This window comes from Alligator mississippiensis, chromosome 3 (genome assembly GCF_030867095.1).
Source record: "Alligator mississippiensis isolate rAllMis1 chromosome 3, rAllMis1, whole genome shotgun sequence".
Lineage (NCBI taxonomy): Eukaryota > Metazoa > Chordata > Crocodylia > Alligatoridae > Alligator > Alligator mississippiensis.
In genome coordinates this window covers 166,050,101-166,062,948 of record NC_081826.1, presented here as the reverse complement: position 1 = coordinate 166,062,948, position 12,848 = coordinate 166,050,101, and the positions used below count along the sequence as shown (strand labels likewise).

At 42.4% G+C, this 12,848-nt stretch overlaps 1 protein-coding gene across 4 annotated transcripts in view; it reads left to right on the top strand.

Moving 5' to 3' along the window:
- Nucleotides 1-12,848, top strand: part of SVEP1 (sushi, von Willebrand factor type A, EGF and pentraxin domain containing 1) — a 182,694-nt gene that overhangs the window by 58,502 nt on the left and 111,344 nt on the right. For all 4 annotated transcript variants that reach the window (XM_059724628.1, XM_059724630.1, XM_059724629.1 and 1 more), the window contains exons 4-6: nt 2,046-2,204; nt 2,483-2,662; nt 7,277-7,456. In XM_059724628.1, the coding sequence (XP_059580611.1) occupies nt 2,046-2,204; nt 2,483-2,662; nt 7,277-7,456 (519 nt within the window). The remainder of the gene's footprint in view (nt 1-2,045; nt 2,205-2,482; nt 2,663-7,276; nt 7,457-12,848) is intronic.

Sequence of the window (12,848 nt, the reverse complement as noted above, 5' to 3'; positions counted from 1 at the left end):
GTTTTTTAAGTGCAAATTCAAAGAATGGCTGTATCTAAAAGTAAGGTTTTTTTGCTGCGTGGAAGGAGAGTAGGGACCTCTTTAGCTTAATAAGATGAAGTGCCATTCCAAAGAGGATGGAGCTAGACTGTTCTCAGTGTTAGCATATGACAGAACAAGGAGCAATGGTTTCAAGTTGCAGCAAGGGAAGCTTTGGTTAGATATTAGGAAAAACTTTCTCACAAGGAAGGTAGTAAAGCACTGGAACACATTACCCAGACAGGCTGAGGTCTCTCCATTCTTGGAGATTTTTAAGACCTGGCTAGACAAAGCCTTGGCTGGGATGATCTAGTTGAGGATGGTCCTGCTTTGAGCAAGGATTAGAACACTGCCAGCCTGCAAGGGGAAATCTGTGCTTTCATAGGTTTTTCTGGGGACCTGCTTGCGACCCTTTCAAATATTCTAGAGTCACTTTTGGGTTGCGACCCACCAGTTGAGAAATGCTGTTTTAAGAAGGACCTCTTAAAGGTGCAGGAGCAAGCTATCCTTATATGATGGAAGAATGGAAAGTGCAACAGGAGACCAGCCAGACTAGACAGAAAAGCCTAAAATATTTAATGTCTTAGTTACTTCAGTCTTCACAAATAGGGGTACCTACCAGATAATGAGTACAATGAGATTACAGGGGGTTTACAGTGGACCTTAAACTGAATGGGAGCTAGCAGTGTGCTCTTGTTGCAAAAAAGGACAACAGTGCGCTGGGTTGTATTAATGTCAGTGTCACTTGCAAATCAAGAGAAGTGAGGGGAGTGGCAATTTAATTAGGGCAAATTAAAGTACTACAGCATCTTTGTATCAGTGTCCCCATGCTTCAAAATACTGGTGGGGATGCTTGAACTAAAGCTCGTTTCACAAGCTTTAGTTTAAGCTCCTCCGCTGCCATTTTGAAGCATGGGGATGCTGATACATGAGCCGTGGGAGGCTGCTGGAGTGCAGTAATTATCACTCTCCAGCAGACTCAATTAATCAAGTCTGCTCCAATGCTCTGTAATTATAATGTGTCAGAGCAACCTCTGCTCTCATGTACAGGCACCCTTCCTGGCCTACTTTCCTACGATCCTAAGTAATGTCTTAAGCATCATTATTTTCATATTCTACCTACAGTGTTTATTTGTTTCTCCATTACTGTAGTTTCTGAGCAGCTCATATTTTAATGTATTTGTCCTCAGCACCACCTATTAACTAGGGAAGTGCTATAATTTTCTTACAGTTTGGAAACAAAGGCACAAGGAGACCTAGTAATTTGACAAGGTCACACAGGAAATTGGTGGCAGTGTTGGGAATTGAACTCCAGTGCCCTAATTGCTGGAATTCTCCTATTGCTGATCTTATTGCTTCAAGGTGTCTTTGGTAAATCTCTCCCATACATATGCACATAGTTAAAACTCTTGAATAGGATATAAATTACATTATAGGATTTGGGAAATAATTGTTTTGATTAGTTGCTCCATGGGCTCTGATTCGTATTGTATTTATAGCCAGTTATATAATATACCTTTTATATGTCGTAGAATGAAATATAAATCGGGATCGCAGATGTAAGTTTTTCCTTGATCAATATATCAATAATTCTCATTTATTGAGCCTGAGAATAATGTTGACATGTTTTTGGAAACATGAGGCATGATTATGAAATAATTTATACAAGTGTAAATCAGGCATGACTCTGAAGCCAGTGTAGTTATACAAACATAAAACAATTGTGAAATTGTAGCATCCTTGTGCCTCAGCCAGTAAGCTTTGGATATGTCCTAAAAACTTTACACATGTATGTAGGAGACAAGGTCCCTACCTTGAATGATATATCCCTAGGAGGAAGAAGCAGAAAGTAAAGCAATTGATAGGTGATGCCAGCCATGGAACATGGACATATTCAGATCTCTTTACTTTCTGAGATGGAAGTATGTATTTAAAAATATTCTTATGCAAATTGGTAATCCAGTGTATTTTCAGAAACTCTGGAGTCTCATCCTTTTCTTCTGAAAGTCTCCTCCTTTCTTGGATAGCTTGCCCATCAGGAACTTACAAGCCAGAAGGCTCACCAGGTGGAATTAACACTTGCATCTCATGTCCTGATGAGAACCATACTTCTCCACCTGGAAGTACCTCCATTGAGGACTGTGTCTGCAGAGAGGGGTATCGTGCTGCAGGACAAACCTGTGAAGGTAAGTCTTTCCAGTAGAGATCATGAATAGCCATGGAAGGCGCAGAATGACACTTAGACCCAGAAATTCTTATTGTTATTGTCTGTTTCGCTGCGAATGAAATATCAAGGCATAGGTGGGTTTTACTATACATTCATTTAAAAGCCTGGATGCTGTGATTTTAAAAAATATCCAGATCTAAGCAGCCATACAAGTTGGAAATAACAAGGATGCTTTCCTTAATTTAGCAGTTGGATTCCACCCATCACCTCTAACCCTATGCTTCTGTAATTGATTAGTTGTCCACTGCACTGAACTGAAGCCCCCTGAAAATGGCTACTTTATCCAGAACGTCTGCAACAACTACTTCAATGCTGCCTGTGGAATCCGATGCAAAGCAGGGTTTGATCTAGTGGGAAGCAGCATACGACTTTGTCAGCCGAGTGGCCTGTGGTCCGGTTCAGAAGCCACTTGCAGAGGTAGGAATGACATTTGTTTAGAAATATCTTTTGACATGAGTTGTCTTTTTTATGATGTTTGGGGCTGCTTTTTGTCTTTCTTTTGCTGGTTTATGGTCAGTTCACTCTAAACTTCAAGTGATAGAATATTTAAAAGGGGATCCCCATGATTTGCGTTTTGTTTTCCAGTGGACTAAAATGGAGGAAGAAAACCCTCAGGACAAAAATGCAGAGTGATATTTTCTATAATCAAATGCTTGGAAAAAGTCCATTCTGTCCTCTCTTGCATCCCCAGTCCTGCAAGCACATGTACTACACGATGCGAGGTCTTTGCAGTGTTGGTTTGTCAGAACTTCCATGTGGGAGTCATGTTGGCACAGATGAATGTTGACACTGGAATTTGGTGGCAGAAACACGCAAGACGAATCTACCTTGCAAGTTTCTGATTAGTAGTTTGGGGCTTATTATGGAAATGAAAAGAAAAGATGGGGAAACTCTGGGTCCTGTTTATTGTCCCAGAAGAATTTTGAGGGCAGTTCCACTGGGGAGAGACTGACAGTTTCCCTGAGGCTGTGGGCAAGGGAACGGTGACCGGAAAGGAAAGAAACAGCAGGCCCAGGAAGCACAGTCAGAAATGTGGAGGGGTCTGAATAAAGGCATTTCTCTAGAACAGCTCTAGAAGGTCTGTATTATGTACAGAAGACTATTGTACTTTCTTTTTGGTGTGACCCAACTCCACTCCAGTGGCATTAATGCACATGCAGAGCACCCTAGAGAACTGTGCAGTTCTTGAAAGGAAGTGGAATCTGACCTCTTTCAGGCAGTCTACTCATGTACTGAGACTGCCTTTCTTCCCTAAATAGGGACAAGGAAACTAACAGTGTTTCCCCAGTCTCCATGTAGTTGGCAGCTGCCCCATAGTGGCTGGTATATGCACATCAGTTACAAGGTTGGGGACAAGGTGAGTGGTACAGCCAAGGGTAAGTGACAGAGCTAGAGAGCAGACACTCCTGAGGCAATACTCACCTGGTAACCTACCTTATCCTACCTAGAAAATTGCTTCACAAGGGTTGCAGAACTTAATCAAATTCCAGTAACCTCCAGAAGGAGGATGAGGAAGTAAGTTTGAGACTGGAGTACGGCCATGTCTTTCCAGCAAACTGAGTGCTGATGAAATAGTTTGGAAATCCAGCTGTGTGTGCACTAGGGTGTTGGGAAATCATATGCTCATGATAGAAGTTCTTTTACAAAGTAGTCTGAAGAATGATACATCTGGCATGTGCTTGCCATGAAAAGGTAGAGGAATGGCTAATCCATTTGCTCTTGAACCATCTACACTGCTGTAGATTTCACGCAGAGAAGTCAAGGAATCTAGCACATGGAAAGCATAGAAATCCTTTTTGGGTAAATGAAAGGATATTTTGTCTATTGTTTGTCTGAGGGAGGTCACCTTATTTTTTTCTTCAACATTTTATTGTTTTCCTTTCAATGAATAATTTGACTTTTCAAGAGAGTGGCAAAAAAGTTAGTTCTCTGCCTTGAGCTGTTATCATCATGTTGTCTTAATTTCCTTTGAAGCATCCAAGGATATCCTTTTACTTTTTTTTCTGCTACAGTGAATCATGCTGAAGTTTCTGTATTAAAAAAGATCCAGCCTTAGCATATGCTGTGTCTGCTCTTCTCCATTCATACAGTAAACCACACTATAAAAGTGAACAAGATCAAAGGGCTCAGTTCATGGCTGTCATGTTAATCCCAGCAGTATTTTATCATATAAATTAGGAAAGGACAGTGAAAGGATTCTAATCCCTTTACAGGCTGCTCATTTTGGCAGTAAACATTCAAGCATTTTGGTGCTTTTGCTTTGCTAGCTGAAATGTGTTGTGTGTGATAAGTGATGCTTAGACTCATTAGAACACCTTCAGTAACTAGTAGTGGCTGATAAAAAACTAGACAGTATCCAAATAGCAAAATGACTGTTGGATTCAGGAAATATATTTATAATTATGATGCCAACAGAATATTTCTACTTGAATTCATGGGGATATTTCATGTTTGTGAAAAATACCTAATTAATGACCTGACAAAAGAATGTTCTTCTGAGGCAAGGCACATTAATAAATGTGCCATGTGTCCAGTTCCCCTGCCTACATACTTCTTTCATGCCAGTTGATGACCAGACCTGATGAGAGGTAGAAATGGACACATGGCATGCTACACGATTTGTAGCAGTGGTTGCCTGATGAACATTTCACTGGTGCTCCTACATTTACCTAGGCTCCATCAGCCATGCCTCATTCTAATACTCTGCCAAAACTCATGTGCTACAATTTCGGCCATAATGGCCACAGTAGAAACCACAATACACTATAACTAATTCTCAGCTGAGCTGTTGCAATATGTCAGAGTGCTGTGAGATCCTTTGAAGGATGCCTCAAGGTGCAAACAGGTAAACACAGGCTCATCCCTGCCCAGCCTCTCCTCCTCTTCCCCTTCCTACACTGCCTTGCTCCTGAGCAAGGTGGGAAGCACTGTGATAAATTAGGTTTTGAAATGGGGTGCCACACAATTCACAAAAATTGTGGAGAGGTGCCTCAAGTCTCAAAAGGCTGAGAGTGACTGCCCTACAAGTATGAAAATACTATACTGTAGTATACTACTACATCAGTTTGTACCAGAATTGTGGTAAGTGTACCCTTCTCAGTGAAATAAGGTAAGGAGTAATAGAAAATGGATGTGAAGTGCAGTCCTTTTTTTCATTTACTGGAAACCTAATGAACTAGTATGTTTCCATATCTTTCTGACACTGTCGTGTGTGTGTGTGTGTGGTGGGGGGAAGGAAAGCAATATCCTGCAGCTGAACTTTCAACACTATCCATAAAATGTGGGCAGTACTGGGTTACCATTCCTTATCCTTTGGCAAATAGCTTTATTTCCCACACCCCAACATTTTAATATCAGTCTCTTTCAAAAAGAATTTTTTATTATATTTATCTTTATGGCATTTGTATTCCTTAAGATTTTTACATCTGGTTTTCGTTTGGTTAATAACTGAGGAACTTTGTTCACTGATTGGTTTTAAGAAGACATGCAATCTGTTGGGCCAACATGTGCAATTATATATATGTACTTTCTCATCAATATGTGTAATAAACAACTACTGAGAAGAGAAAAGGTTGCTGCCAAGTTGGCTTAAGTTTGAAATATATTTGGAGAGAAAGTGAGTGGTTTGCCTCCTACGCTGGTGGGGGTTAGCTGGTGAAATCAACATTCTTAACCACAGAATAAAAACTCACCCCAGCCTCTGCTGTCATATTCCATTAAAGGCTCAACCCTTCACCATTGCAGTCAGAAAGACACAGAAAAGGGTCTGGCTATTAAAAGATAACAGTCTCCATCATTCTGGAGAATGACAATCTCCATCATTTTTATCCAGTTGTTGCTGTTTACTTGTACTGCTACTTCATTTGTTAGAAAAGACGGATACAGTACATTAAAGATGCAAGTTCTTACAGAGTTGATTTTAATCTATCTAGGTCGGGGGGAGGGGTGGGGAGGCAGGAAAACGTACAGACTGCAGGCTGAATCAAGCCTGGAGAGCCACATCAACCAGCCCTGTGTGCTAGCCCCATGCAGTGACAGTCTGGGACCTCCCCAGCCTGATGTGCCAAATCCAGCGCCTGTGGCTTTGGCCAATCTGGGATGCAAGCTGCCTGTGGTGCCTGTTCCAGCTGGTCCAGGGATCACGGCTCACAGGGGAGGAATTGCGTGCAGTGCTGTCCTGAGCTGACCAGAGCAGGCAGTGGATCTGGCAGACTCTGTGAGTCTCCTGCATGCTGGATCTGACGTCCTCTCTGTCTGGTCTGTGCCTCATGAAGCACCAGCTCCAGCCAATCTGGAACCTGTTGTGCATGCAGCATCCACCGCTGACCATATGCTGTGAGTGTTGCATGTGGTTCACATCCCAATCCAGCCAGTGCGGGCGCTGCATGCAGCTCATGTCCCAAGTTGGCCAGAGTAGGTTCCTCTGGGTGCTGAATTTGGTATGGAGGGTGAGTGTTGGGGGTGTCATGCCTTCACCTGATCTGATCTGTGGGGCTGGCTCCATGCTGTTCATCCAGTCTGTAGACTGCTCCCAGGCCACACATCTAGCTTGCAGAATCAAGTTAATTTGACACCCTTGATGTAGGTAAATTATGTTAGGATACAGAATTAGAAATTCAGCAAGAACAAAAAGTATTATACTCAGCCAAAACTAACATATTCTCCCCAGTTAGCATCACTCAACCACTTCTCCCCCAGCAAACTAAACACATTGTCTTACTTGTATAGCCTTAAACAGGGAACCTTACTGAACAGAAATTAATCTGGATTTTCTAGTGGTCTGTGATTTTTGGGTGCCTAACTCGGGCCTTTTCAAATTGTCTCAGACCTTTGAAAATTGCCCCAACTTGACCAGCTAAATTTACTAGTCACTTTTGAAAATGTGTATTAACCTGAATTGCCAGTGTGTTGTTTTTAACTCCATGAAAACACTCCATGAAAAAGGCCTTTAAAAGTGATGTTTAAGCTCATTGTGGTATCCTTCTGGTTGATAGTTTAAAACTTAAAATATACTTGTTTTATGCTTTGCAGTACGAAAATGTCCAAAACTTCATGGGCCTGATAATGGACATATTAATTGTTCATCGAGTGATATCTCCTACAAGACTGTGTGTTTTGTGACCTGTAACGAGGGCTTTGAACTGGAAGGAAATGCCAAACTCACCTGTCAAGGAAACTCTCAGTGGGACTGGAAGGAGCCAAAGTGTCTGGGTATGTTTTGGGGTTTTTTGAGGGTGGGTTTTCATTATATGTCTGTTCATCTAGGTCTTCTCTACGTGTTACATTTATGCTATGACTAATGTGTTGTACATATAATGAAGATTTTTATGGCTGGTTTGAATGGCACCTTAAATTGAACATGTGGCAAGTCTAGGGCCAGGGCTGATAGTCAGCTGATTGTCTACTTCTGCCCTAGGGCCATCAATCAACTGATTGAGCCCCAGGGCCGAACCAGGTTCAGTTCAAGACCTAGGTGTAGTCCTGTGGCTGAAACCAGCTTTCAATTTGCTGGTGCAGGTTGAGGCCATGATTCCAGGCTCTCACTGCATTGGCACAATTGGGATCTGATCCGCAATCCCAAAATCATGCCTCCTGTGTGACACACATGTGGCATGGCAGGATTCATGACTGCTGGGGATGGGGATTAAATCCCATGGCATCTGTAGATGAACATGGGCTATGGGCCCTGGAATGCTTCATTGACAGAATATTTAATTTATAGTAAGCAACTCTGCCTCTTCCACTCTCTTTGATGAATATGGAGCTAAAGAAAGAACAATGATCTCTGTGCCCGTGTGCCTTATAATATATCTTGCAAGGTAGATTGAGGAGAGATTGGTAGAAAGATAAAGAAATTTTGATGTCCACGTTGCTTGTTGATACCGAACACAAACAGGTAACAAGTCAAATTTGCTACTGCCTGGTAGCTGTTAGTCACCCTATACTAAATTAATTGGTGATCACAGCCCAGTTTCCAGTAGAGAAAGCTAACACAGAAGAGAGCACAAGAGTAAAATAAGCAGGTTGATTGAGCTATCAAAGCTAGAGAAGAATCAACCTGCTAAAGTTTGAGTCTTGTTGGCCAAGTGAAGCCTGGCAGACTTGGTGCAGTGGTGTGTGGAAGTTTACATTGCTGTGGCTACATCATATCTGTTGTGTATATCAGAAAGGACTTCTGAATCCAGGAGTGTCTGTTCATCACTTCGTATGAGTAAATTCACAGAAAATGTTATTTGATAAAGTGTGCATGCATGTGTGCATATGTGTGTTTAGCTCCAACAAATTGAAATTCAGAGATTGTGAACATAAAACCCAACATTTCAGAAGCTGGAAATATATGCCCCTGGAAATATATTCCCCTGGAAATTTAAGGTGGAGTTAATATCACTCACATTAAACATGTCAGGTGCTTAGATATAGAAGTGATTTATATTGTGCCTTTAATTATTTATAACTTAAGAACAACCGGCACAAAATTTTGACCGTTCTAGGAAATAGATATAAATCGGTCCTAGGTATAAATACATGCTTTTAAAACATCATTAAACTAATTCAAAATGTATTTGAATTGGGTACATCGGGTGCCCAATTTTGCTTCCATTGAATGCAATGCAAAAACTTCAATTAACTTTAAAAAGATTAGGACTGGGCCCAAAATACTATCGGAGGATTGTTATTTGAGGATTTACCATATTCATTAGTTAAAAATCTTGGCTTAATTTTTTAATCATTAAGATTGTGCCATTACATAGCAAAAGGCTGCCTCATGTATTTGACTTTTCTTAATCAGGTGAGTTATGTGAGAGTTTCAAAGTTAATGACAACTGTCACAACCCAAAGTTGTGATTTTTGTTTTGTGTGTGTTTTGGCACCACTGAATTATTTCCCGCCAAATCACAGCTTCTTTGCACGGTGGAGTTTTCTGCTGCAAAGGAGAACCCCGGGTGCAAAAGAAATTCCCGCCGTTTTGTAGCTTTCTTTGCAGGGTGCATTTCTTTGTTGCAGCACAGAGATGCACATTGCAAGGAGTTCCTGCCATTCGTATTCAAATTTGTGCCCCACCATTGGCTAGTTCTAAATTATGCACACGTGGCAGCTAGTGATTGGCTTGCTAGCCGTATAAAAGGCTTGAGTGGTTTCCGCCCAAGTGGGAGGACTCCACAAACACCAGGAGGAGGAGACTTCACCCAGTGTGAAGATCTCTAAGCGCTGCGGATCCTCATGGACCCAACGCGTCTGAAGCAGGCAATAGAGGCTTAATAATCGAACCCACGGAGCTCTAACTACTCCGGAGGGAAAAAGGAAAAAGAACGAACCGCTTCTAGCCTCTCCCCGTCGCCGAGCGCAATCCAAGACATATCCCATTCCTGTAAACCCAATTTTCGGATCCACGGAGCCTAGCAAACTTCGTGTGAGTGAGTGTATTCAGAGCTCTTTACCGTACGGACTTTCTCCGGTTGGTCCGACGGGCTCGCGGTTTAGAGCCTCCAACCAGATGGGCTAGAAGAACTCTAGTCCGCCTCTCTGCTTTTCTATCTGCAACTGTAACTCAAGCAAGTTTTCTGCCTGCACCATGACCATCTTGGGTGTAAGTAAATAATCTTTTCAATCAACCACTACGCGTTTGTGACTAATTTTAGCTCGCCACCGGTTTTCTCCAACCCCGCGTGCCCGGGCTGCTGGCCACAGCCCGCGTGCACAAAGATGGGCCACGGATCGCCCCCCCCCGACTCGCACTTGGCGGCGGGATCGGGGCCCGGCCCACACAACAACAAAGTTTACTTCTGTTCTTCCCAGAAATGCAGTATAAGAGTTATCTTTGATTGTCCCATAGCAACAAGTGTTAGTTGAAAAAATATGTGCTCACTTCTGCCGAGGCTGCAATCAAAGCAAACTTTCATTCGCTCCCACTGACAGAATGTAGAGATGTGGAAATCCATGCATGAGATTATTGCAGGGACATGAAGATGCAAGCCAGGTAGAGACAGATAACTCCCTGATGGCATGTTCATAAACTATTGTGCTGCTTAACACTGGTCACAATAATTGTCCTCTCTGTTAAAAAAGTGCACCTAAAATCTGAATTTTATCACCTTAGCTTTCAGGCATAAACCCTTATTGTGCTTTTTCTCCCTGCAAGAACAAAGAGCTGTATATAACCAGAAATCCTTCTCCATGACAGTATTTTTAGCCTGTGATCAAGGCATTTCTTAACCTTCTCTTGAATAAACGAAGTGGAATAAGCTGCACTTTTCTCACTGTAAGGCAGATTTTCCAGACGTCAGATATTCTTTGGTATTCTTAGATATTCGTGGGTGTCCTAAACTCTTCACGGTACCTTCTGTAGGGTCCCTAAGGCCACGGACAGGTATTATGTTGGTAGTGCTAAATATGCCTTGGTAGCGCAACCGAAAGCAAGCATATAGCCATTCAAGCTGTTTATAGGACTACAAAGATGCTTAAAGTTCTACAAAATACTAGTGATTACAAAGAGGAACTTCCTGGTTTTGTAGCACTATGCATAACGCCTGTACAGTTTACACATAGCACTACGGGGGTCTCTAGGACCCCCAGCATCCACCATCCACTGCTCTCTCTCTTCCCCTCCAAGGGGGAAGCCGGGACGGAAAGCAGTTAGCTCCTTGGTAGCCTGCCCAGTGGTGAGCTGTCAAGGAGCCCTGCTTGGGACCCTGCTGCTGCCACAGTCACTGTGGCCAACAGAGATCAGCTGGACTAGGTAGGGGGAGGGTCCCGCAGAGCCACGCAGTGTTTTGGTGTGACAGCCACCATGAGAAGCCCAGAAAGAACCAGTGTTTTGGCCATGGGGGTAGGGCTCCCCCAAAATGGCCCTGTGGCTGGCAGAGCACAGGCTCTTGCCAGCAACAGTGCATGCTGTGGCAGCTGCAGCAGTGTTACTGAGGCCTTGCAGGCAGCCTTACCAGCTGTTGCCACCCTGCCAGGCTACCAGTGATAGCAACAGCTGGTCAGTGAGTGACAATGCAGGGGATGATACCAGCTAGAAGCAGCAGCAAGACAGCCCCAGTTGCCTCACTTAACAAGTTTCTGTGGGGGCAGGGGGGAACAAAGGAGAAGCACCAAGTCACCACCTGGCTGGAGAGGGCCTCTGAGGTGACTTCATAGCTCTCTGGCCAAGGGGAATGAATGTCTGTATGCCTCCATAGTGCCATGTTTTCCTAGTGCCAGAAGATGCTGAGACACTTTGTATCGCTACAAATGAACATCCGGCTCTACCCTAAATTACATCACCTGTTGAATCCATTAGCCTTTTTGCATGAGGCAGAAGTGCATGCAAGCACTTGTTATGTGTATTTTAGTTAAGTAACTTTTGTTGAAGATGCTCTTTGTAAAAATTGCCTTGGAGTACATTACTTTACAAGGGGAGAGAGAGATTTTGGAATTTATCTCATTTGCAAAAAAAAAAAAAAGTGTTAATTGTATTCCACTGATGGATAGCTTATCGCCAGCATATTAGGTTGAATGGATATTGTCAAATGTTAGCCTCCTCGCTGTATTCATCTCTGCTTTACTTATTCTATAAGAGTGATTCTCAACCTTTGTAGACTTGAAGCACCCCTTCTTAGAGTTGAAGCACCCCTTGGAAAATGCCAGCTCTTAGTCTTCACTCATTTTTGACTACAGAAAAAACAATAGAACAATTATTCTGTTGCAAAGAACTTGGGTTACAACAGGTTAGAATGTACCTAATGCTGTGAATTCCTATTTGAAATCTCAGACTATTTTGCGAATCATGTTTGAACACCTAAGAGTGCTAACATTGTGAGGCACAGTGGGGCACTCAGACTTTTTAAAGGATCCCAAGTACCCCAGGGTGCAGTGGCACCCTGGTTGAGAATCACTTGTCTGTAAGGTGCAGATCTGTCCTGCCTTTTACCTGAATTCAGATTATCATGGCTAATTACTCTTTACAAGACAAGTGCCAGATTAGTTGGCATTTATGCCAAGGGCACTGATGTCATCTAGTGTTGAAAGAAGCAGCGTATCCTTTTAAAATTTGTTTCATCCTTCAAGTTATTGGGTTTAGCAAGCAAAAGATGGGGGTTGAGAGAGAAAGTTTAATAATGTATTCTGCAGTGTTGTCTTTTGTCCATTTTCTTGAAATTCACTTCCTTGTTTATGAATTGTATAGTGTGCTTAATTGATCACAATCAACTTTACTTGCTACCTTTTTATTTTACAAATGAGGTGGGATTCTGCTCTCTCTCTCTGAAGTATTTTAACCCTGGATCTCTACTAACTGGTATAAATGACATCAAATTCTGACCCATACACTGCAAGGTTATTTTATATTTCTTCACATTATTGTAAGTAGACTCAGAAGACTAAATTCTGCTCCCAGTTACACTATTGTATACCCAGACTTACTAAGACAGATTGTCAACCTGTGTGAATGATTGTAGCTCAGTTGAATGGAGCTATGACAACTGAGGATCAGGTCTATTGAGAAAAGATGGTGCATAGAATTACTGAAACTGATGATGAAAAGATCAGTTAGGCCATCCATACTATTCTCTGGTACTGCAGGATTGTGGTTTACCCTTTCTATTCGCTCTAGCGGTAAATG